General features: G+C 42.9%; 1 protein-coding gene across 4 annotated transcripts in view; it reads right to left on the bottom strand.

Annotated features, from left to right (window-relative positions):
* AASS (aminoadipate-semialdehyde synthase) overlaps positions 1 to 22,636 on the bottom strand; it is a 42,036-nt gene continuing 19,400 nt past the window's right edge. For 3 of the 4 annotated variants that reach the window (XM_083699102.1, XM_083699101.1, XM_083699103.1), the window contains 11 exons: positions 21,277 to 21,398; positions 18,058 to 18,187; positions 17,130 to 17,240; positions 16,154 to 16,262; positions 13,476 to 13,616; positions 11,312 to 11,479; positions 9,352 to 9,447; positions 8,510 to 8,625; positions 7,280 to 7,368; positions 6,167 to 6,343; positions 1 to 3,759 (listed from right to left, as the gene is read on the bottom strand). In XM_083699102.1, the coding sequence (XP_083555228.1) occupies positions 3,641 to 3,759; positions 6,167 to 6,343; positions 7,280 to 7,368; positions 8,510 to 8,625; positions 9,352 to 9,447; positions 11,312 to 11,479; positions 13,476 to 13,616; positions 16,154 to 16,262; positions 17,130 to 17,240; positions 18,058 to 18,187; positions 21,277 to 21,398 (1,378 nt within the window). In that variant the 3' untranslated portion in view covers positions 1 to 3,640. Of the gene's footprint in view, positions 3,760 to 6,166; positions 6,344 to 7,279; positions 7,369 to 8,509; positions 8,626 to 9,351; positions 9,448 to 11,311; positions 11,480 to 13,475; positions 13,617 to 16,153; positions 16,263 to 17,129; positions 17,241 to 18,057; positions 18,188 to 19,341; positions 19,372 to 21,276; positions 21,399 to 22,636 lie in introns of all 4 variants that reach the window. The other variant, XM_083699104.1, reaches the window with a different exon arrangement.

The following is a 22,636-nucleotide window of genomic DNA, read 5'->3' on the forward strand; positions in this document are numbered from 1 at the left end:
TGAAAGTCAAAAGTTTTTAATTGAAAATGGCATCGCAGAAGCAGCACAGGATTTACCCAAACCCAATACAGCACATAAAAATACACCTTGACCTTGGTAACAAAAGGATACTGAAAAGAAATGCAGACACAAACTTTTTCCGTGATCCGGGCTCTAAGTAATGTGATTTCACTTGTCCCTTTCCAGACCTGCAAACTGAAAGTATTAGGTCATATAAAAGGAGAGTTTCCATGAAAAGAAACTTCTTGCCTGGGGGAGTTGGATGAGCGGTGGGAAGAGGACATGCATTTGGTTTTTAATTCTAAAATAAAAGTCATAAACAGCCTATTAGAACTGAAAAGCTGCCCAATTACTAACCCCCCCCCCAAAAAAAACAGAAGCGATGCTTCCATGCCAAAGGGATGTGTGTGTGGCTTTCTGTGCCCTACATTGACGGAGAAAGTGAGAGCCCCAAAGGTAGTAAACCCGACTATGGCAAGAAGACTGAAAAGGATACCCAGCCAGCAGGGGGTTTGTGTGTTCCCTTCATCAGGGTTGGCACTGGAAATGTGGTATTTCACAGAGCAAACTGAAAAGAAGCCATCTTCCCCTTAGTCAACCCTCCAAGCTATTTAAGAGGGCTGAATCCTGCCACCAGCCAAACTGGTCTGGTATACAAACTCCACCACAGCAGTCGGGCTAGGTTAGCTCTAAAACCCGGTGAACTTATTTCTTCCTCATGTTTCTTGCAGCACATTCCTGTAAGCAGACATATTCTGTAAGAACACAGGTAGATAACTTAAGTTAATACCTTCTTGATTGCTCTCAAACAGACCTTTCTTTAGTGTAAGGAAGTTACGAGGATTGTGAGGCATAGCTTGCCCTTCATTCAAACATGTGGCAAGAGGTTTCTAGGCTGGCAGCCCCCTGATTCGAACACAGAACATGTATAAGTCAGAATTCAAATGAAACAGTAAATCATTTTCACTCTACCACTTTCCTACGGCTTCTTCTCTGTGAAAAGTACATGTTTTCGACAACGGCTATTTCATTTTATAGTTCATTTCCTCGGTTCATTTTGTCCAAAAAGAAACAGGAGTTTTATAACAAAACTAGAGCTCCATCCACATTTTCAACTCGTTACTAAAGAGATCGTGCCAGAGGTAACAATTATTTTTTGGCAATTCACCCTCGAGAGAGATGTCTGACAAATCCAGAGTACCGGAGGCAAACAGAAGGAAAATCTTTTTAGCAAGATTTCAACTTGAAAATGAAACAATGGCATGGTTCACATGCAATAGCGAACTGCAATAATGAAGACAAGCCACAAAGAGTATTGGGCTCCCACGCTCCCCCAACCTACACTTTAGTTTTTACATCTGAACCCTGAACTGTGTTTTATCTTAATCACAGTTGGTGAAAATAAGGCCGCTTCAAGAACTATAGCTTGACTAAGCATGGTTCAGAATAAGCGGTCAGTCTAGGTCTGGGCAACATGGAAAGCTGCAGTTATAGTCTAAGTCTGCATCAGAAATGAAAGTTTCCAAACTCTCCTTCAGGACTGCATTGCAGGAAGAGAATGGAGCATGAAACCCAAGACTCGCTGTGGCTCATGTGCTAACCCATAACCCATAGGTTTAGCATTACATGCAAAAGACAACCAGTGAGTTCCAGAAGCCAAATTCCATATAATAACCAGTTCATGTGATGTATTCCATGTATCCCTGGTGCTTACAATGAACGCATACCAAAGCAGTTGGGCTCTCTATGACCTTATTTTTTCCAGGAAGAAAATGACCTTTTATTCATTTATTGATGCAAAGACATTGGATGCCTAACTGTATCTGGAGTGTCTCCATTTAAAACTACCAGATATGAGTGATTATAAGGCAGAGAAATGGTCATAGTTAACAAGCCCAGTATGCCAAAATGTCCTATTATTGTTTTGGGTGAGGTTGATTGGAAAGGCAACTGCAGAACAAGAACACTTAGGCGGTTCTCTCAAAAGGACAGTGCACACAGCACAAAAACTACATCTAAAATATTGCTGTACCTCACAAGCAAATAAAGATGAGGCACAATGTAATAGTTTCACAGAATATATAGTAGAGAAACTAAAGGCCTGTAGCAACAAGCTGCAATGCACTGCCTTTCCATAGCTTAGGTCCGTTTTGGATATTAACCAGGAGTTTGAAGCATGGTTTCAAACAATACAAAATTTGGCACATGTGAAACTATATTTGACATAGGGTACAGAGAATGCTATTTTCCAAGCTCTCACATCAAATATGTTACTAAAGTGTTCTAAAGAATCATGTTTTTCCCAAATAAATACATACATACATACATACTGTTGATGTGATTTTCTAAGCACTATAGTGCAAATTAAAATGAGTTTCCACTTTTGATTATGATATAAGCCCCCTTCAGGTATCACGATCAGGTTAAAGTAAACATCTAGGTGGGGCGAATGATACTAGCTCCACCATCGCGGTTGTTATACTTGTCACCTTCCAGTTTATGGAAGGTGACTGTCTGAAGCAAATTTGTGAAGGTGCCTCAAATTTTAGTACCCAACAAAGTTAGGAGGCCACAGAAGTTATTCTCCTCCTGCCCCCCACATTTACTTCAACCTAACTGGAACACCTGATGAGGACAAGAGAGAGAGAGAGAGAGAGAGAGAGAGCGCGAGCGCAAGCAAGCAACTCCCATGACCATGTCTGTCATGAAAGGATCTTCAGACCACTGGTCTATGTGACCCTTTATCTTCTGTCTGGAAAAAGGTCTTCAGTCCTAGGCACAGGCCTTTCTTGTTCTTTCTTCCAAAGATCCTTTTACGAGGTGGTGCCAGGGCTGAGCTATGGCCTCTGAAAACCTCGTGATGGGATCCATGTAGGGTACAGATGCATGCGGTTCCAGCACACATCCGGCTCCAGGGCCATCAAGGAAGTAGGAACTCTTGAGGTGCGTATTTGTGGGAGGGCTGCCACATATGCATTCTGAGAAGGCCGAGGACACAATAAAATGACTGCTATTTTGTGGGGGGAAACACCTCCTGGACTTTAAACAGAAGCTCTTCATAGTATGTATCAGAACCTTAGGCCGACTACACATATGATGAAAAGAATGGGGAAAGCAACAAACATTACAATTTTCTTCTTGTCACATATTCGGGGTCATTGTTCCATTTAAAAATGAAGTCTTGAACTCACTACATTCAGCAATGTTGCAGCATTTAGGACATGAGTAAAAACATTTTGGCATCATTTGAAGAGTCCTGCGCTCCTCTGCTATGACTGGACACCTGTTCTCCACCTGAAAGCTTTACAAATCACCTTTGCAGGGCAACGTGCTCAGAAGTAAGCCAAACTGAATTACATGGGATTTGCTTCCAGGTCAAGAGTGGGTTGAATCCCAGTCTGTAAAAAAAGGCATACAGCACAACTCACCTGGAATTTCTCTTGTTGAAGTTTCCCTAAAGCAGACTGGCACTGCACACAAGAGAACAGTTCTGCTGTTGTGTAGCTGCTATTCATTTCAATGGGCTCTGGACAGGGAAGACTTTCAGGGAAATAGTGCCTACGGACAACTATTATTAGGCTTCAAAATGTGCGTGCAAAACTACAAGCTGGAAAAAAGGAGGCTAGAAAATATGTCTCCTTTATTGTTTGATAACGCTCTGGGTACTGTAGGTAATTCCTTCAGCTCGAACACGTTCGAGTATTGGTCCATAAATATTCTTGGTTAATGGGATGACCATGCCTTTGGTGTCAATTTCTCCTGGAACATAAAGAGAAAAAATGTCACTGTTATCATTAATTAAATTTGCATACCACACCGTCATCTGAAGAACACAGGGCGATTTGCAACCTAAAACTTCAAAATACATAATCAAACAAAAGCAGGAGCAAAACAAACCAATAACCTCCTTCCACAGATACATTTAAAATGTCAGGGCATGTTAATTAGCCTGGTTGAAGAGAAACATTTTCACCTGGCGCCTAAATAATAATAATAATAATAATAATAATAATAATAATAATAATAATAATAATATCTTTATTGTCATTGCCCCCTCTCAGGGACAACGAAATTACTTGGCTGCTCCATCCACCCAGGTAGGGCACTCCACTCAAAATCAGAACAACTATAAAAACACTAATTAAAACAATATAATATAATACAGCAAGGAAGATTAGATGACTTTCAAAGTCCAGGTTTCCCATTCAGGGCCGAGATCGCTCTGGAGAAGAAGCTGTTCTTGAGACGGCTCGTTCTTGTCATCATCGTCCTGTATCTCCGTCCCGACGGCAGGAGCTCGAAGAGACAGTGACCAGGATGCGATGGATCTTTTACTATGTCCAGTGCCTTCCTATGGCACCTTGTGGCATCAATCTGCTCTAAGGTGGAGAGTGGGCAGCCAACAATGCTCTCTGCTGCCTTAACAACTCTGCACAACCCCATCCTGTCCTGGGTAGTACAGCTTCCGTACCACACACATGGTACGGAAGCTATGTAATGAAGGTGTCCAGCAAGCCTCTCTGAGGAGAGCATTCCACAAATGGGGGAGCCAACCCAAAACAGGCCATTCCTATGTTGCCACCCTCCAGACCTCTTGTATTTGATTAACTCTTCTTTAAAGGAGATATAGAGAAAAAAGCAACCTGTACGGCAATTATTTTAAAACATTACAGTGCAATCCTAACCACGTTTTCTTAGAAGTATGTCCTATTTAATTTAACGGGGTTGGGTAAGTGGAGAGACAAGGATTGCAGCCTCACTAAAATGAAGCCCTGGCACTCTGCTCACAGTGGGACAGCGAAATTACGTGTGTTTATAGCAGGCTTCCCCAACGTGGGGTGCTTCAAAAGTTGTTGGACTCCAACTCATATCAACCCCAGTCAGCATGTCCAAGAGACAGGGATAACTGGAGATGTAGTCCAACAACATCTGAAAGGGTTCAGTTGGGAGGAACTGGGCACGAGAGATCTACCAATTCTTAAAACAAACCAGTTCCTCTTACACTTACAGTTTACAGCTGCAAGCCAAGGGGTAAAAGGTAAAGGTAAAGGGACCCCTGACCATTAGGTCCAGTCGTGACAGACTCTGGGGTTGCAGCGCTCATCTCGCTTTATTGGCCGACGGAGCTGGCATACAGCTTCCGGGTCATGTGGCCAGCATGACTAAGCTGCTTCTGGCGAACCAGAGCAGCACACGGAAACGCTGTTTACCTTCCCGCCAGAGTGGTACCTATTTATCTACTTGCACTTTGACGTGTTTTCGAACTGCTATGTTGCCAGGCGCAGGGACCGAGCAACGGGAGCTCACCCTGTCGCAGGGATTTGAACCACCGACCTTCTGATTGGCAAGTACTAGGCTCTGTGGTTTAGCCCACAGTGGCACCAGTGTCCCCTAGGCCGAGGGGACCCTGCACAAAATCTTGTGAGGTCCCTCCTCTTTGGCAGGCAGCAATACTCTGAGCAAAGCTACAAGGAGTTCCAGATGGCAGAGTCTACCTGCATTTTATATTATTCATTATTGCAATTAACCGCTTTCCTCATGTAAATGGCCCCAAACACCTTACAAAAACAGTATGAATGCTAAAATCAATTATAACAAACACAAACACACTTCCCTACAGAGTGCCAAGGAGTGTGGGGGTCCGGGACACATAACAACATTGGGTCATGCTGGGTGCTGGGACCCTGAAATTGGCCCAAGCAGTGACATGATGGATGTCTCATGGGTGATAAGGATCTTAGCACACAAAACTGTGGTGAATGTGAGGACAACAATGAACTGCATGAGCACAGAAACACTGTGATGAACTTAAGATTTATAATTCACACTTATAAATGAGGAGTGGGGTGTTTTCTTTGGTGGGGGGATAAAAAAATGCTGGAAGTCTTATTTATCTCAATTTTGCTAGCACAAAATGGCTGCCATGGGGAGCAAAAACACAGAGGTGCCAGTATTCCATACTGGTGAGTGTTGTAATGTACAACCACACACACAAAAAAGCCCCACAAGTGTTTATTAATAGGGATATTAATAATAACGATGCAGCCTTTTAAGAATTATTTCAGTACCCATTGGCTAAAACAATACTTGCACATTTGAAGACTACTTAAAAGAACCTTCCACACACACCAGGTGCACCACACAACTTACAAAGACCCGTACGTACCATCAAGAACCATCTTTGCTGCAATAGCAGTCGGGTACCCTACAGTTTTAGCCATTGCAGAATATCCTTTATCGTCTCCATACACCACAAGATTGACATATTTGTCTTCCAAATGACCGGACGGATGTTTGATTCCTATTTCATTCCTCATGACTATCATATCGCGCTCTCCGGGACCTAAGGGAAAGACAGAAATATGTTGCTTTTTCTGTTGTCAGAAAAGATGAACAAGCTGTAGCTTTAACAGTGAACTGCATGACACCCAAGAAAAACTCAGTGTGTGAAAGACGCCACCCCTGTTCTCCTTAGCTCTGCTTTGGATTGCGAAGGAAATTCATCTTTCCGCCTCCCAAATGTAGAACGTTGCAGAATGTAACATAACTGATGTAGAGATCTCTACCAATATCTGGTTGTGGCCAGCCAGAAATAAAATATAAAAATAAATGGGATGGGGTTGGGGAGCTAAATAGTCTTAACTGAAGGAACAAAATGAAGTTGCTTGTTTTAGTATTCTGGCCTAGACATGCTAAAGTGGTTGAGGGCAGCCCTTGGCAATTGGGGGGGGGGGGGCAGCAACATAATTTGTTTAGCTTCCCGCACAAGGTGGAGAGATCAATACAAAAATACAGCCGGATTGATATTATATATGAGGATATGTAATATTATTTATTATCATTATTTATTAGATTTGTATATCTGTAGATCTCAGGGGAATTTACATAAAATTGCAATATAAGCAACACAAAAGACATAATAAAAATAGGAACAGAAACAAACCCAACAACCCTCCCCCTTCCACAAGCACATTTAAAAGGGCATCGGATGTCAATCAACCAAAGACCCGGTTTAAAATGGTGTATAATGAAGGCACCAGGCGAACTTCCCCAGGGAGCGCATTCCACAGATGGGGAGCCACTGCAGAGAAGGCCCCGTTCTCATGTTGCCACCCTCCGGACCTCTCAAGGAGGAGGCACATGAAGGAGGGCCTCAGAAAGTGATCTCAAGGTTTGAGTAAGTTCATATGGGGAGAGGCAGTCCTTGAAGTACTGCAGTCCTGAGCCATTTAAGGATTTATAGGTCAAAGCCAGAATGAGCAGAGAGTGTTTCACATACCATAGGATAGCTTGGCCTCCATGTGTTTCGCTAGTGCGCCGACTATTGTTTCTGCTATTGGAACGGGCTCATCTCCAAGTAACCCCAGCCTGAAAGAGCAAGGACAAGGCACCATTTGTCAGAAAAAGCCCAGGACCTTCTCCCCAAAAACTGAGAGCAGTGGTTTGAGTCCGTGATCGCAAAGCGAGAAGAATGGGATGCCACCCCATCGCAATTTGGGTCAGGCAACCGATGTGTCAAGAGAAAGTGAAGCAGATGCAACAATCCTCCTCACATCTTAATTGGCATCTTTATTACAGTGCCATGCCCTGGGGCTACACCTCCAGTGTTGCCATGCAGAACCAAACTTCTGCAATCAGCTTGCATTTTCCTTTTCAGTTTTTACTTACGTTCTATCAAGATATATGCAGAGAGCAGAGAAGGTTAAGTACACCCGATTATGTCACAGTAATTATTTTGATTGCCGTTACTCCTTTATTGGATTTGCTTGTTTTATAATCTTATTCTATCGTTATGCATTTGTGGCCTTACAGCCAAAATGAAGCATGCAAATGAAGAACAGTATCACATAATAACATCATCAAGCCAGAAGCCTACATGCAAATTGAGCTGCTGAACATTGCAGTTTCACACCAGATGTTTCACTTTGAAATATGCTTTTAAGAAATGGGAAGAGGAGGAGTTTGGATTTGATTATCACTACCCGAAGGAATCTCAAAGCGGCTAACATTCTCCTTTCCCTTCCTCCCCCACAACAAACACTCTGTGAGGTGAGTGGGGCTGAGAGACTTCAGAGAAGTGTGACCAGCCCAAGGTCACCCAGCAGCTGCATGTGGAGGAGCGGAGACGCGAACCCGGTTCCCCAGATTACGAGTCCACCGCTCTTAACCACTACACCACACTGGCTCTCTGGGAATTGGCAGGCTACTCTTAGCCATTCTAACTAGTCTCATATGCCTGGATGATAGAAAGCAGGTCTGGCCCAAGTCATTTGGGCACCTGAGGCCAACCACAAAATGGCACTCGCCTCCCTGGCAGGGAAGGAGGAGGTGAGTAATGATCTACATCAGAAACAAGCGGGGGAATGAAGATCTACATTGGGATCTGCTGCCCCTGTAGATATATGCTGCCTCACCTTATCTCATGAGTGGGCTGGCCTTGCTAGAGAAGCACTTAAAAGGGGGGGGGGAAATGTGGGGAAAGGTCAATCCCGAAAGGTCAATCTCCTACCATTCGACTGCATCCAGCTGCCTTGCATCCTCATTCAGTTTATTGTAGACGGCATTTCGGAGATCATCGTATGTGGCAGACTGCTTAAGTCCAAGTAGCCTGCACATAAGTTCTTTCTGGGTATATATATATATATAAAATCAATAATAACAGATCACCATCCAATAGTCAGAACACTGAAAGTACAAGCATTTGCACCTTAAGAAAACTGCAGGTGACGAACACCAGCTTTTTCGTGCGATAGTAGAAACAGTCCGCATTCAAAGCAGAAATGTGAAAAGGGGTGGGCTATGAGAAAGGCGGACACGGATGGCACTGTGGGTTAAACCACAGAGTCTAGGGCTTGCTGATCAGAAGATCAGCGGTTCGAATCCCCGCGACGGGGTGAGCTCCCGTTGCTCAGTCCCTGCTCCTGCCAACCTAGCAGTTCAAAAGCACGTCAAAGTGCAAGTAGATAAATAGGTACTGCTCCAGCGGGAAGGTAAACGGCGTTTCCGTGCGCTGCTCTGGTTTGCCAGAAGCGGCTTAGTCATGCTGACCACATGACCCGGAAGCTGTACGCCAGCTCCCCAGGCCAATAAAGCGAGATGAGCGCCGCAACCCCAGAGTCGGTCACGACTGGACCTAATGGTCAGGGGTCCCTTTACCTTTATGAGAAGGGCAGAAGGTACAGCCATTGGCTGTGCAAACAGAGCTTTGTTGTCAAGAATGGGATAGCCCACTGTTGTGTGAACACTGGATTTCAAAATGATTATAGGTGTAGATGGCAAAAATACAAAGCGAACCCATTTCACACATGCCTCAGCTGCAGACTTCTCTTGGACCACGAAAGCAACACTCACCCAGGTTATAGAAGCTGCTGTTGCACTGAGCATAGGACATGGCTCTGAATTTATCAGTCCTAGTTTCACAAAGCCTCCAATAGCTTTAGAATAACCCTGGAAGAACGGCGGGGGGAGGAGGGGTTAGAAACTGCCACAGAACACAGGGATCAACATGCCAAACTCATATGTGACACCAGAAATCTACCAACATGGTTTCCCTCCCATTCCAACCTTTGAGCTTTCCTTTGATATGCCTGCATAGGTATTTCGACAGAAGGCAGCAAACGACATGCAACAAATCTGAAGACGGCTTTGGCACACACAGTTCTTGTGCAATAAGTGCCTTGCTGTGCTTTTCCTGCTGTTGTAAGCCACCCTGAAATTGGATAGGGTGCTATGCTAAAATAGTTTAAATAAAATAAACAAGCATACATACAATTGTGCTGTCAGGCCATGGGTCAATCTAACCCAGAGGTGGAGAACTTGTGCCCCTCCTTATGTTGTTGGGACTCCAACTACAGCATGACCAATGGTTAGGGATCAGAGGTGGATATTTCTGCATTCATTTTGGTATTTTATGTATTGTGACTTGCAGTTATTTTTATTGATCACAGTTTCATAATTATTCATTGTAACGGTTAAGAGTGAATTCGTGTTTCGTTATTGTTTGCCGATGTTTCGAGAGTTAATTTTATTGTGCACTATTATAGTCTAATAATTATTGAATACTACTTTATTTGATAGAAGTCGTTCCATTTTAAAGTTATGTTTAATTGTGACTTTCTGTATGGGATAAGGTTATATTACAAGGTGCGAGTTCCTGGTTGTATATTTTGTTACTGCAAACTGCCTTGTGTGTAGTAAAATAGAAAGGCAGTATACAAATTAAAGGTGAAGTGAAAATGAAAATTAGGGCAACGCGACCAGTTCCACTGCACTGGGTTCCCAGCCTAGGGGGCGCTGTAACTGCAACACGGAGAATTGAGCAGGATGGAAGGCAAATTTAAGCCTCGCCACAGGGAACCATTGAATTTTGATAAAACAAAGTCCACCCCTGCGGGGATGATGGGAGTTGTAGCCCAACAGCATCTAGAGGGTCACAGATTAGCTAACCTTGATCTAACTCAATATTTCCTCCCCCGACTAGCAATTATTCTCCCAAGATCTCACATAAATATCTCACAGAACATTTTCACAGCACAAAGATTCTTTCCATTGAACCCAATACCTTGTGCATGCAAAGGGTGACCTACGGCTGATCAGTTTTTTTAATAATAATTTTTATTAGTTTTCAATTACAATAATCCAATAATAGCCTCATTATAACAGTGCTAAATTATAATACAATTATTAATACCAATCATTCAAACACCAAATGATATAATTTAGGTGGCCCCCTGCGTGCTAGCATTGATGGTTTGATGATTTACTTTATTTCTGCATTCCAAAATCTTATTAATTTCAATTATATGCCAGTCAAGATAACAATCCCTTATACAACAACTGCAATATTAACAACTTCCATTTGTCTTAACACATTAAATCAGTGCTTTTTTCTGGGGGGTAGGACATTAACACATTTTGTGAATCTTTGTACTTTTGTCTATTTACTGTATTTATTTTTCCCTATTTGAACTATAAAGTGATGGTTTTCTTGAGTTAAAATAAGAGTACCCCCTAAATGTGTTTTTTAGAAAAAAGCACTGCGTTAAATGATTTATAAAACTACAGGTGAGATCACAGTTAAGGGCACGCAGGACAGTCTTCACCCGAAACTCACACAAAGTAAAATGGATGCTCTCCACACCTTCGCATTTCTACAATATTTTATTACATAAGCACGGCCACAAGCTAAGCTTGACATATCAGCCATTTACAGAACCTCCCACCCCAGTTGAATTTTCTCTTAACGGATAAAAACCATAACATACGTTCACCTGGAATTCCCCATGACCTTCACGGTACCAAAGGTACTTACCCTGTATCGTAATGTTCCTCTTAAGAGAGTGTGAGCTGACTGAATGCCATAGGGTTTGGCATATTTTGTACTGTCCCTGTTTGGAAAACCTTCCAAATTTAATCCTGGGAAAAAATCCATGACAGTAACAGAATCAAGCAAAGCTCCTCCGGCTGGAATATTAATAATCTAAGGATTGTGAAAAACAATAGTCAGTACTATGTTTTATAACAGGAGTCCTCACAAGCACCAAGTCCCTATTTAGAAATGTCCGTCTCCCGTGAGATGGAAGACTGTGGATTCCTTTCATTTCTACGCAGGAGGATCCCAAACCCATCCTCAACTTCCTGTTTTCCCTCCACACCTCTCAGTATAACTACCTACGCAAACATATCCTCCAGGCTCTCAACAAGAATCCATTCAAGACTATTTAGTTTATAAGATTAACAGCGTAACGTTCAGTTTAGCAAACCAGTTCTTTGCAATAAATATTGCTCAGTTCTGAGGTGTCTTAAACCGGAATGATTATAAACTTTGATCCTAAACATTCAAAAATGCAAGTGTCACATGGAATTACAACATCACTGAAAGTCATGGGAATAAATTGTGTTGAGATTATGACGTTTAAGTGAATTCAGGGTATGCATAGGCTCCAGCTCTTGAACCCTGCCTGGCTCAAGCAGCCAGTAAACACATCTCTCATATTACAACTCTGCAAACTCATGTTAAGGCTTTGGAGACACAGAGATATTTATGCGCAGAGCTATTTAGACACCAATGGCATCTCGTAAAATTTCAGAAGTGATCTTAAGTTATCTGATTGGACTACTTCAGATTGCAACCTAGAACAATCCCATCTGATAGCAAAGTTTATGCATGGGATGAGTAAACCTCGGAAATAATCAGAGTCCACGGTAACAGCTCATGGCTACAGAACCTCACAATGACCCCAATTCTAAGGATATTAATGTTATTGGTCATTTTAATTTGATAACCACAGAAGACTTCAGTAGGGTGAGATATAAATAAATGCAGAAATGCATTTTAAATGAGAGCATCTACATGGAGCTGTCATAGAAATCAAGAAAATAAGAGACAGGCACTCTTCTACTAATCTTACTCAGAAAAATAAAATACAAGAACATGAACCCCGAGGTGCTTCTCCACATTTTGAACTCCAGTAGAACTGGTTGAACCAGATCGCTACACCAGAAGAATAGATGCATGGGCAATGATACAGGCCACAACAATCCCTGGTGCCTTAGCCTTGCTCACTTTGCCTGAGATAACAGGGCACTCAGAATTATAGCCTCAGACATTCCAAGTGTTCCTATTCTCCAGGGACATCCCTGATTTACAGAAGCTTTTCCTTAGGATGTCCCTATTTTCATTGGAGAAATGTTGGAGGGTATGGCGTTATCTGACCCCCAAGCCGCCTGAAGGCAATCCCGTATGGGGAAGTGTTCTTTTTAAATGTTTTTATATATGTTGGAAGCTGCCCAGAGTGGCTGGGGCAACCCAGTCAAGATGTGTGGGGTATAAATAGTAAAATTATCGTTAAGGAATGGGACGTCCCTATTTTCATCGGAGAAATGTTGGAGGGTATGTAGCCTAAAACAGGGTGAGCAGAAGGTAGCCTAGGAACTACTGACAGATCTCTGGGGGCCTAACAGTAGATTGGCAAAGACTTTGACTCCCAACAAAAAAAATTCCTTCCAGTAGCACCTTAAAGACCAACTAAGTCAGTTCTTGGTATGAGCTTTCATGTGAAGTGTGCATGCACACGAAAGCTCATACCAAGAACTGACTTAGTTGGTCTTTAAGGTGCTACTGGAAGGAATTTTTTTTGTTATGACTATGGCAGACCAACACGGCTACCTATCTGTAACTTTGACTCCCAATTGTTTAATGAAAAAATATTTTACAGAAAGATTAGGCTGCTAAAATGAAAGCTGGGGGGACGGGACAGGATTGTGTTTTTGTGTGTGGCAGGACTGCGAGAATGATTCCAACACAAAAAAATAAATCCCAAGGCTACGACTGCACTCAGAGGCACTCTGTGCCTTAATTCTAAGCACGGTACATTCAGTCAAGGAGAAAAGACAGGAAAATAACTCATCAATTATTATTAGACTTAGTGATTCCCCATCTCTGCATTTTAACAGGTATATGAAGACAACTTCACCTCTCCATTTTTTAAATACGTGGCAGGTTGAACAGTGTTGAGCAGGACTCCCTGTGGACTCCAGCTGAATTTATATCTCAAGGGGTTGCCAGAATGTTCCGGAGCGGGCAGGCCACCACAGAAGGAAGTGTAAGACACCACCTGCAGATGAAGAAAAGGAGTTGTCTCCAATTAAACTAGTTCCATCCAAAAGCTCCAGGTTCATTCGGCACAGCTTTATTCTGCATTGCTGAGGCTGCAATTCCATACCCAAGTCTCCATTTAGCGCTATCAATACTTTGTTTACAAAATGACCTACTTGAGGCAACGTACAATATATTTGCAACATAGCAAAACAGATAACAACACGCTAGTTACCAGAGCAGGTAAGATTGATACAAGTCCACCCCACGGCCATAACAGTTCTCCAACATCCCAGCTGCCTCCTAGTCTGGAAGCAGCCAGATGCTCATCACCCCACAGGCCCAACACATCTGGGGGGGAAGAGTCAACTTTCCCCTGAACTAATATACCTAGAACATGGGACTCATGTACCAAGGACTAAGCCTTGCAGAACTCATGGGGGCTTCCATATGAGTGGAATGTCTTCCACTGTATGTCTTCGGCTGCCATCTGCGCTGTGAATTTTCAGGCACATCTTGAAAACATGTGCTGACAGGCAGGGCTTTTCTGTAGCCAGAACTTGCCAGAACTAAGTTCCGGCACCTCTCAGGCGAGCACCATTTTAGGAGAACCTGGGAGCTGCTTATGGTGAGTTCTGGTAACCCTTTCTAGAAAAATAGCACTGCTGACAGGCCTATTCAGTTATCATGGGTTGCCATATGTCAAAAAGTAAAAACCAGGACACCCCAAAAGTTGCTGAGCTTCCAAAATTGTTTTACAAAATCACCAAAAAACCCGTGATTTTTCGATTGACTTGCCTAAGATCAAAGCACTGCCTTTCGAACCTCCCCCCACCCCCGGGCAGTTAATTCCGCCTTTGAAATCCCAGGAAAATCTGGACATATGGAAGCCCTAAATCATTTTAATCTTTTCTACTTTACTTCACCAAACCTTTATTAGGCATTACAAGTACAGGCCATCCTAAAACATCCATATATAACATTTTAAAGTATATGCAAATAAACAACCATGTAAAAATATGTAAAAACAAGGATTGTCATTGGAGTTTCTTCCCACTATATATAGTGCCATTCACCACTCCAAGAGATACTATTGATAAAAACTCATATATTCTAGACGAGTCAGTCATTTTTATTTATAATGTTTCATAGTATCATTATACAGTGGTATCTCGGTTTTTGAACGTGATCTGTTCCGGAAGACCATTCGAGTGCAGAAACTTTCAAAAACCGAGGCGCACATGGCAGTTCGCAAATTTAATAGAGAAAATTGAGAAAAGTAACATATACACCAGTGGAAGCCATTCAACTTCTGAGGCGTGTTTGAAAATGGAAGCATTTACTTCCGGGTTTACGGTATTCGAAAACCGAAACGTTCATCAATGGAGACATTCAAAAACTGAGGTATCACTGTATATAGTTGTTCGCCATCTTGTTATGAGTGAGAGGCATACAAATATTTTTATCAATAAAATACGTTCCATTTATTTTGCCATTAGTGTGTGGACCCTCAGGTCCAGGCCTCTAGGCTCCTTTCTCTGGAACTTTCTCCAGGTCGTGCCTCTCAGTTGGTCCTGCTTCACACCCCAAGTGTTGTCCCTGACTGGATTGAGTCCTTGAACTCTGATCTTGCCTGTTGCTTGTCTGGATAGATGACACCGAGGGGATTGCAAGAGGGTGTGTTTGTGGAAAATAGCCAACTGTACAGAACACTTGCCTCTGGCTCCACCCACCTGGCAAGCGGCCCTCAAAAGGCTGCACAGAAGGGAACATGGCCCTCAGGTTCCCCACCTCTGGCCTACAGGATTGAACCCTTAATTTTGATTTATATTAGCTGGATCCCCTGTGTGCAATCGTATTCCTGTATGGAATTCCATATTGGCCCAGAGATGCAAAGATGATAAAGACCCTATCAGAGAACAATGGCAGATCAAGCTGATGGATTATGCCAAAATGGCTAAAATGACCGGAAGAATCAGAAATCAGGAAAGCCAAAATTTTAATAAGGAATGGAGAAAATTTATAGTTTATCTTAAAAACCATTGTAACCAGTTAAAATCGTTAGTAGGATTGGAATAACATTTGTAGTTTAATGGTGAATTTTGGACACAATGGAGAGATTATTATAAAAGATGCAGGAGGAAATGATTAACAATAGGAACCACAAAGGGGAGGAAGGGAAGTCCAGGAGATTCTTTGGAATCTTGTTTCTATGTTGTATGTTGGGTACGTGACTGTAAAGTTTTAATCTGAAAAACCATTTAATTAAATTTATTTTTTAAATGTAATTCCATATTTAAAGGAATTCAAAGGAAATAGCCTGGACGTCACTTCTATTCTACCACCCTGTCTCTGTGTGAGGCAGTAGCTGATGCCTAAGTGAAAAAGGAAGGAAATACAAAATTTTAGATTTGGAGCTGGGAAGGGCAGGAAGGAGTGGGATGTTCTAAGCCCAGTGGGTGACAACCGATAATCCCACAACAAAGGAGGTATCATAAAATAGGACTGGTGTGGAGGGGAAGACCTCTGAACAGATTGATTACTTATTGAGCTTACCGTAGCCCCCACTTCTTTCGCTTTATCAATACACTCCATCGCCAGCATATGATCAAGCCCAGGATCCAGACCCATTTCGCTGACAACGGTAATGCCAGCCGCCTCGACACTGAAATAAGAGGGTGTATCATTTCAAAACAAGAATCCTGTAACAGGGCATCTTTACAGACCAAAACAACATACCCCCAAGATTTCCAATGGGGAAATTGAGGCACCGCATCGCTCTGTCAATCTGGGATGTCCCGCTTCAATTGGGACACTTGGGAGGCACCGAAACACAAATCAAGCTCAATGGTTCACAGACAATATGAGTATAGATAGGGGACCCATAGGGGACCCACATCCAGACAACTGAATCTGTGCAACCCTTTTTTACAAGGAGAGCAAGGAGGAACGGTACGCCCTTCTCCCATTGCTCTGCACACTTGAACAGAACTTAGAAAACATGACTGCGCCTTTCATTTGCACCAGTAAAGTTTAAACTAGCTGCCTTTGCTAAAGACTCTGTGGAGTCATCTACACAGCTGCCAATAAAATGTTTTAAATGTGTTGTAAAGTGCAATATACAAATGTGACGCTAGATGGCGACAGTGAGCTATGCCAATTTCAATGTCTTTTTCAAAACTTTTTTTTAAAGCATTTTTATAAGTGTGCAGGTGCCACCTGTTATCTATATCATGGGTTCTGAGCCACCAATGGCTGTAAAAAGGGACCTTTGAGGAAGCCATAAAGCTATGATCAATGGTTGCTAAAGTTGTTCCATGTATAAGCAGTGGTACTTGCCACAGTGACACTATTTTCGCAATGCATGTTTCAGCATCGAGTCAAGAGATGTGCATGAAAGATCTGGCTGGGTTTTTCCAGCCACTCTGGGTGGCTTACAGCACATGAAAAATTGTAAAACGTTAGACATTTAAAAATTCCTGATACAGGGTTACTTTCTCCCTTTAGCAGGGAGAACATAAGAGAGACTTACCTTTCCTGCAGCTCTTTCATAGCAGGTGTCAGGTAACTGGCAGTAACCATATTCACCTTGTTGTCAATGCACTTCTTAGCAACCACAGGGTGGAATGCGTAAGGCAACAAGCTAAAAAGACAAATGAGAAGGTCAGACACTAGAAAATGTGAACTTAGGATGACCTGCTCTAACCATCGACTCTCAAAGAGGCATGTTACCAACAAGGGAACCATTCCTGCATGGCCATTCATCTCAAGGCACAGTATGGGGAAGACAAGTCCATGTGAAATATTAAGGCCTGGTTTTTATAATGAGACTAAAATGAAAGGGTCACCCATGAATGAGGGAGCCACAACCAATTCTGTGGTATCCTTGTCAAGCATGCAGTTGAAAGAATGGGCTTCTCTCACAAATACACACTTCAGTGCATCTTTTAAAAGCGTTAACACATGAAGGAACACCCGGTAGCTGCATTTTGGGCTTTTCTACAAAAGCATCCTCTTTTAGCCTGAAGTTCAGTACCATCACTACCAGGTAAAATCGTCAAGAGCTAACCTGGCCCATTGCACCCACACCATGGGGAATCGCTGAAGCACCTACACCATGGGTAGGCAAACTAAGGCCCAGGGCCAGATCCGGCCCAAATGCCTTCTAATTCCAGCCTGCGGACAGCCCGGGAATTAGTGTGTTTTTACATGAGCAGAATGTGTCCTTTTATTTAAAATGCATCTCTGGGTTATTTGTGGGGCCTGCCTGGTTTTTTTTACATGAGTAGAATGTGGCCTTTTATTATACATTTCTGGGTTATTTGGGGCATAAGAATTCATTCGTTGTTTTTTTCCAAAATATAGTCTGGCCCCCCACAAGGTCTGAGGGACAGTGGACCGGCCCCCTGCTGAAAAAGTTTGCTGACCCCTGATCTATGCGATCACCAGAACATACTGACCTGATAACAAGGTTGTGCTTCTTCACCATGGCCTCTAATCTCTTCTCGTCTTCGGTGACATCCACAACGACAGGAACAACATTGCTGTATTTCTTAGCCAGCTGCTCAAGTTGTTTCTTCATGACAGATGCTGTCGTAGAGCAAGAACATTGGCTGAAAGCGGTAGACAAGACTTCCTCCTCTTGAGCTCCCATTAAATAAGCATTCAATCATAACCTCTCAGCAAGTTTTAGACAACTTAGTCATGTAGTGTCATGCAACCTCGGCAGGACCAATTCTGTATAAAATGGGGGGGGGGTGCCTGGTTTAAATTTAGAAGCTTTCAGAGAAATTAACTGGGCCCCGGATAGCATGGGTTGCTGCTCTTCCTTGTTTTAAAGGGTGTGTCATGGAATATATTTTTTTGATGAGGGGGTGGATTTTCTTTACTGGTAGATTCCCCTTTTCTGTATAAAATTGTGACATATTGCCACCAGGAAGAATGAACCCCCTTGTCCACCCCCTCCTCTGTCTAGCTGCCAAGGGAGCCTTCGGGACTCCACATTCCCAGGACCCCTCCCTTTCGCCCAGTGTTAGAAATTCCCAAGGGATCAGACGCATTTTGCAATTGCCACAGGTCCAATTTTGACCACATGGAGATTTCTGGATGCCAGGCTAACATCTCCATCCGGCTGGGCCTTCAGATTTCTTAAGCCTGGTAAAGGTAAAGGGACCCCTGACCATTAGGTCCAGTCATGACCAACTCTGGGGTTGCGGCTCTCATCTCGCTTTACTGGCCAAGGGAGATGGCATTTGTCCACAGACAGCTTCCGGGTCATGTGGCCAGCATGACTAAGCCGCTTCTAGCGAACCAGAGCAGTGCACGGAAACACCATTTATCTTCCCACCGGAGCGGCACCTATTTATCTACTTGCACTTTGACGTGCTTTCGAACTGCTAGGTTGGCAGGAGCAGGGCCGAGCAACGGGAGCTCACCCTGTCATGGGGATTTGAACCGCCGAACTTCTGATCAGCAAATCCTAGGCTCTGTGGTTTAACCCACAGCGCCACCCGCGTCCCGTGTTAAGCCTATTCTTAAGCCTATTTCTTTGCATTTACATCCCACCTTTGTCTTCAAGGAATACATGGTTCCCCACTCCCCTGGTTAATCCCTACAATGACCCTGTGAGTTAGGTTAAGAGGCTGTGATGGACCCAAAGTCACCCGCTCAGTTTTGGTAAATCCATTCCAGAAATTTGCAAGACCCAACTAAAACTAAGCTAATCCATGCAGGCAAAGCAGTACCTGTTCTAGGATAAAGGCTCAACGAAGAAACTGTTAGTGGGGGAAAGAAATCAAGAAGATCAACGAATGAAAGACTAAAAGATGGCTAGGTCTTAGAAGCTCTAAGCCACTCACTCCTACAAAAGTCTCCACCAACAGAGGTGGGCATTGTAATAGCCACCAGGCCTTGTGTGACAGCCAGCCTTTGGTACAGCTTGTGAACTAGCGGTCTTGTTTAAACAAACTAAATTTATAGCATTTGTGACTGTTGAGAACATGATGGAATCATGCCTGAAATGCTCAGATTTATTTATTTTAATAGCCTGAGTTTCAAATCTGTTAGCTTTCAAATCTCTGTGTTTCTGAAAAATAATGCAAATATGGGATCTGGGAAAGTTCATAAAATAACCTACACAAACAGAAAGGAAGACAATGTCTTCCAATAATAAGGCTAAGAAGCAGATAACCATTCCATGTAAGATGTTGAAAACCTGGATTTGCAAAAGATATTGCATTGTTTGTTTCCCTCTCGGGCAAGTATCTAATGTATGTATACATTCAGGTTTCAAGACATACAGAAGATGAAACAAAGTCCACAGCCATCTCCTTTGAGACACCCGCTTGCCTTTCTGCTTTGACCAGCTTCCTTAAGACATAGCTCCTAACAGATATGATACAGTAGGTACACGTCACAGTAAACCATACATGAGCCAGTTGAACTCCTTTGAGCCTCTCTTCCTACTGTGGAGAAACAAACCACAAGACGGGGCTGAGCATTATATCTGAGTCAGGGTTTATTTCACCCTCAACACACCACAAGGTGTAGAAAACAGTCTGTGGTTTGTTTCTTCCATGTGCTAACAGAAGGGAGCAAAGGAGCCTAGAGAAGCGCATTCACAGTAAGCCATTAACTATGGTTTACTGTGGCATGCAAATTGACTACGGTTTACTGTGACATGCAAATTTACTATGGTTTACTGTGACATGCAAATTAACTACGGTTTACCGTGACATGCAAACTGGGCCAATGCAGTCACTCTGTGAACAGAAGGAGTCTTTGTACTCAAAGAAACTTGTGAACTTAGAAAGGGCTTTTCCATCAGTGTAACTCTCCCCACATGAGCAGAAATCCCAGCCTTTGGAGCCCTGGAAGCCTTCAAAACGGAGTTGCTCCCATAGGCATGATGTGTATTTGTCTTTCGATGAACTGAGTGGAAGGCTATGAGTCATAGGCAAGGGGAGAGTTTGTGTGTGAATTCAATAGTGCTTAGTTTGATTTTGGCTGTTGGTTTGTTAATGCTGTTAATCTTGTTTCGTGGATTAGGAGAGCTGTAATGCTTTGCGAATTTTATAATGTGACTTTTCCTGGGGTTGTCCTTTTTAGCCTATTTTTTGTTTTGTTAAGAGTGTTTTACAGAAGGTGGCTGATTTACTGATGATTTGTTAATTGTTTTATACAATTCATGTTGTGACGTTGTTGGATATATGTTGGATATATTTATTGTATGTAAGCCAAGGGCCTTCCAGGTAGCGGTGTCCGCCCTGTGGAACACCCTCCCATCAGATGCCAAGGAAATAAACAACTATCTGACTTTTGGAATACATCTGAAGGCAGCCCTGTTTAGGGAAGTTTTTAATGTTTGATGTTTTATTGTGTTTTTAATATTCTGTTGGGAGCTGCCCGGAGTGGCTGGGGAAACGCAGCCAGAAGGGCAGGGTATAAATAAATGTATTATTATTATTATTATTGGCACAGAAATATAATAAATGAAATTCATTCTGTGTATGGAGCTACAGTGCTAGATCTCACCCAACGGCTGTACTTTGTAATGAAAAATAAGGAGCACTGATCTGAGTATCAGGTATGTTAGGACTTCAAATAGGAAATATTTACTTATACAAAGGCAACACTTTCAATTCCTTTGTGCTCCTAATGCTACGGTCTTACATACAAACCTGCTGTTATTTCAATGTTGGGGTCTCTCGTGAGGTATTCTATCACAGGCCCTGAGACATAGCCAGATCCAAGTATCAAGATCTTCCTCTTTTTATCCATGGTCAGTGACTGGGTGTACTCCCTAGAAGAGACAAAAGTCAGTAAAGAGAATAAGTCAACAAAACAGGCTTCAACAACTGGTATGTTTTAAAGTGTAAGTTTTGAAAGCAAGGAAGGAGCTCTCTTTAACACAATGGTTTCAATCCAGTCTTCCAAAAAATTCTAACATTAGCCAAAACACTTTCAGCCTCAATTAGGAGTGGAAAAGTAATCAGACGAGCACTGCAAAATTTTAGGTCTCCAGCCCACAACAACTCTGGGGTCTGCTCTGCATTTTTGTTTGTTTGTTTGTTTCCAAGGAAAACTATGAAAATTACTCCTGGCATATCATCTCTTTAAAACACGTTTGAATGTGCTTTTCTGTGCTAATTTTGTTTTGCTAAATGGCATCGTTATGATCATGATCAATATGAAAATAAAAGTTAAAAACTCTGGCTTTTAAAGGCTCCAGGGAAGAGAAGTGGCTCAGTGACAGAAAATCTTCCTTGCAGGATAAACCTGGATAAACACTACTAGTCCAGATAGACCAGGGCGGTCCAACAAGCAGTCTTTGGGCCTTTTTGAGTGGACTCTGGGACCCTGCCAGGGTCTCAGGCCACCCCACACATGACGAGATGCGGGTTCCATGTCAAAGCTATCTTGCAACCCCCTTGGCATGAATAGTCCAGCCTCCCTGGTGTAGACAACACTCGGCTACATTGACTAACGGCCTGGTTTGATCTAAGGCGCCTTTGCATGTTCCTACATGTGACCTGACAGCATGACTTGCTAAAGAGATACTCCAGAATAAGCTAGCCTGACACCGTTAAAAAAAGGGTCAACTTAAAACTTGACTACAACTTTAAGTTACTGAATCTTAGAATAAGGAGGCATGAACAAAGAAAGCATTTCTCTTAGAGCCCTTGGGTAGGTAAAAAGGTAAAGGACCCCTAGATGGTTAAGTCCAGTTGTGGCGCTCATCTTGCTTTCAGGTCGAGGGAACCAGCATTTGTCCACAGACACCTTTCAGGGTCATGAGGCCAGCATGACTAAACCACAGAAATGCCGTTTACCTTCCCGCTGCAGTGGTACCTATTTATCTACTTGCACTAGTATGCTTTTGAACTGCTAGGTTGGCAGGAGCTGGGACAGAGCACCGGGAGCTCACTCTGTTGTGGGGATTTGAACCACCAACCTTCCGATTGGCAAGCCCAAGAGGCTCAGTGGTTAGACCATAGCACCACCCGTGTCCTTGGATGGAGGAACCAGGTCCCTACAAGC

This window comes from Podarcis gaigeae, assembly GCF_964106915.1.
Source record: "Podarcis gaigeae genome assembly, chromosome: 10".
Taxonomy (NCBI): Eukaryota; Metazoa; Chordata; class Lepidosauria; order Squamata; family Lacertidae; genus Podarcis; species Podarcis gaigeae.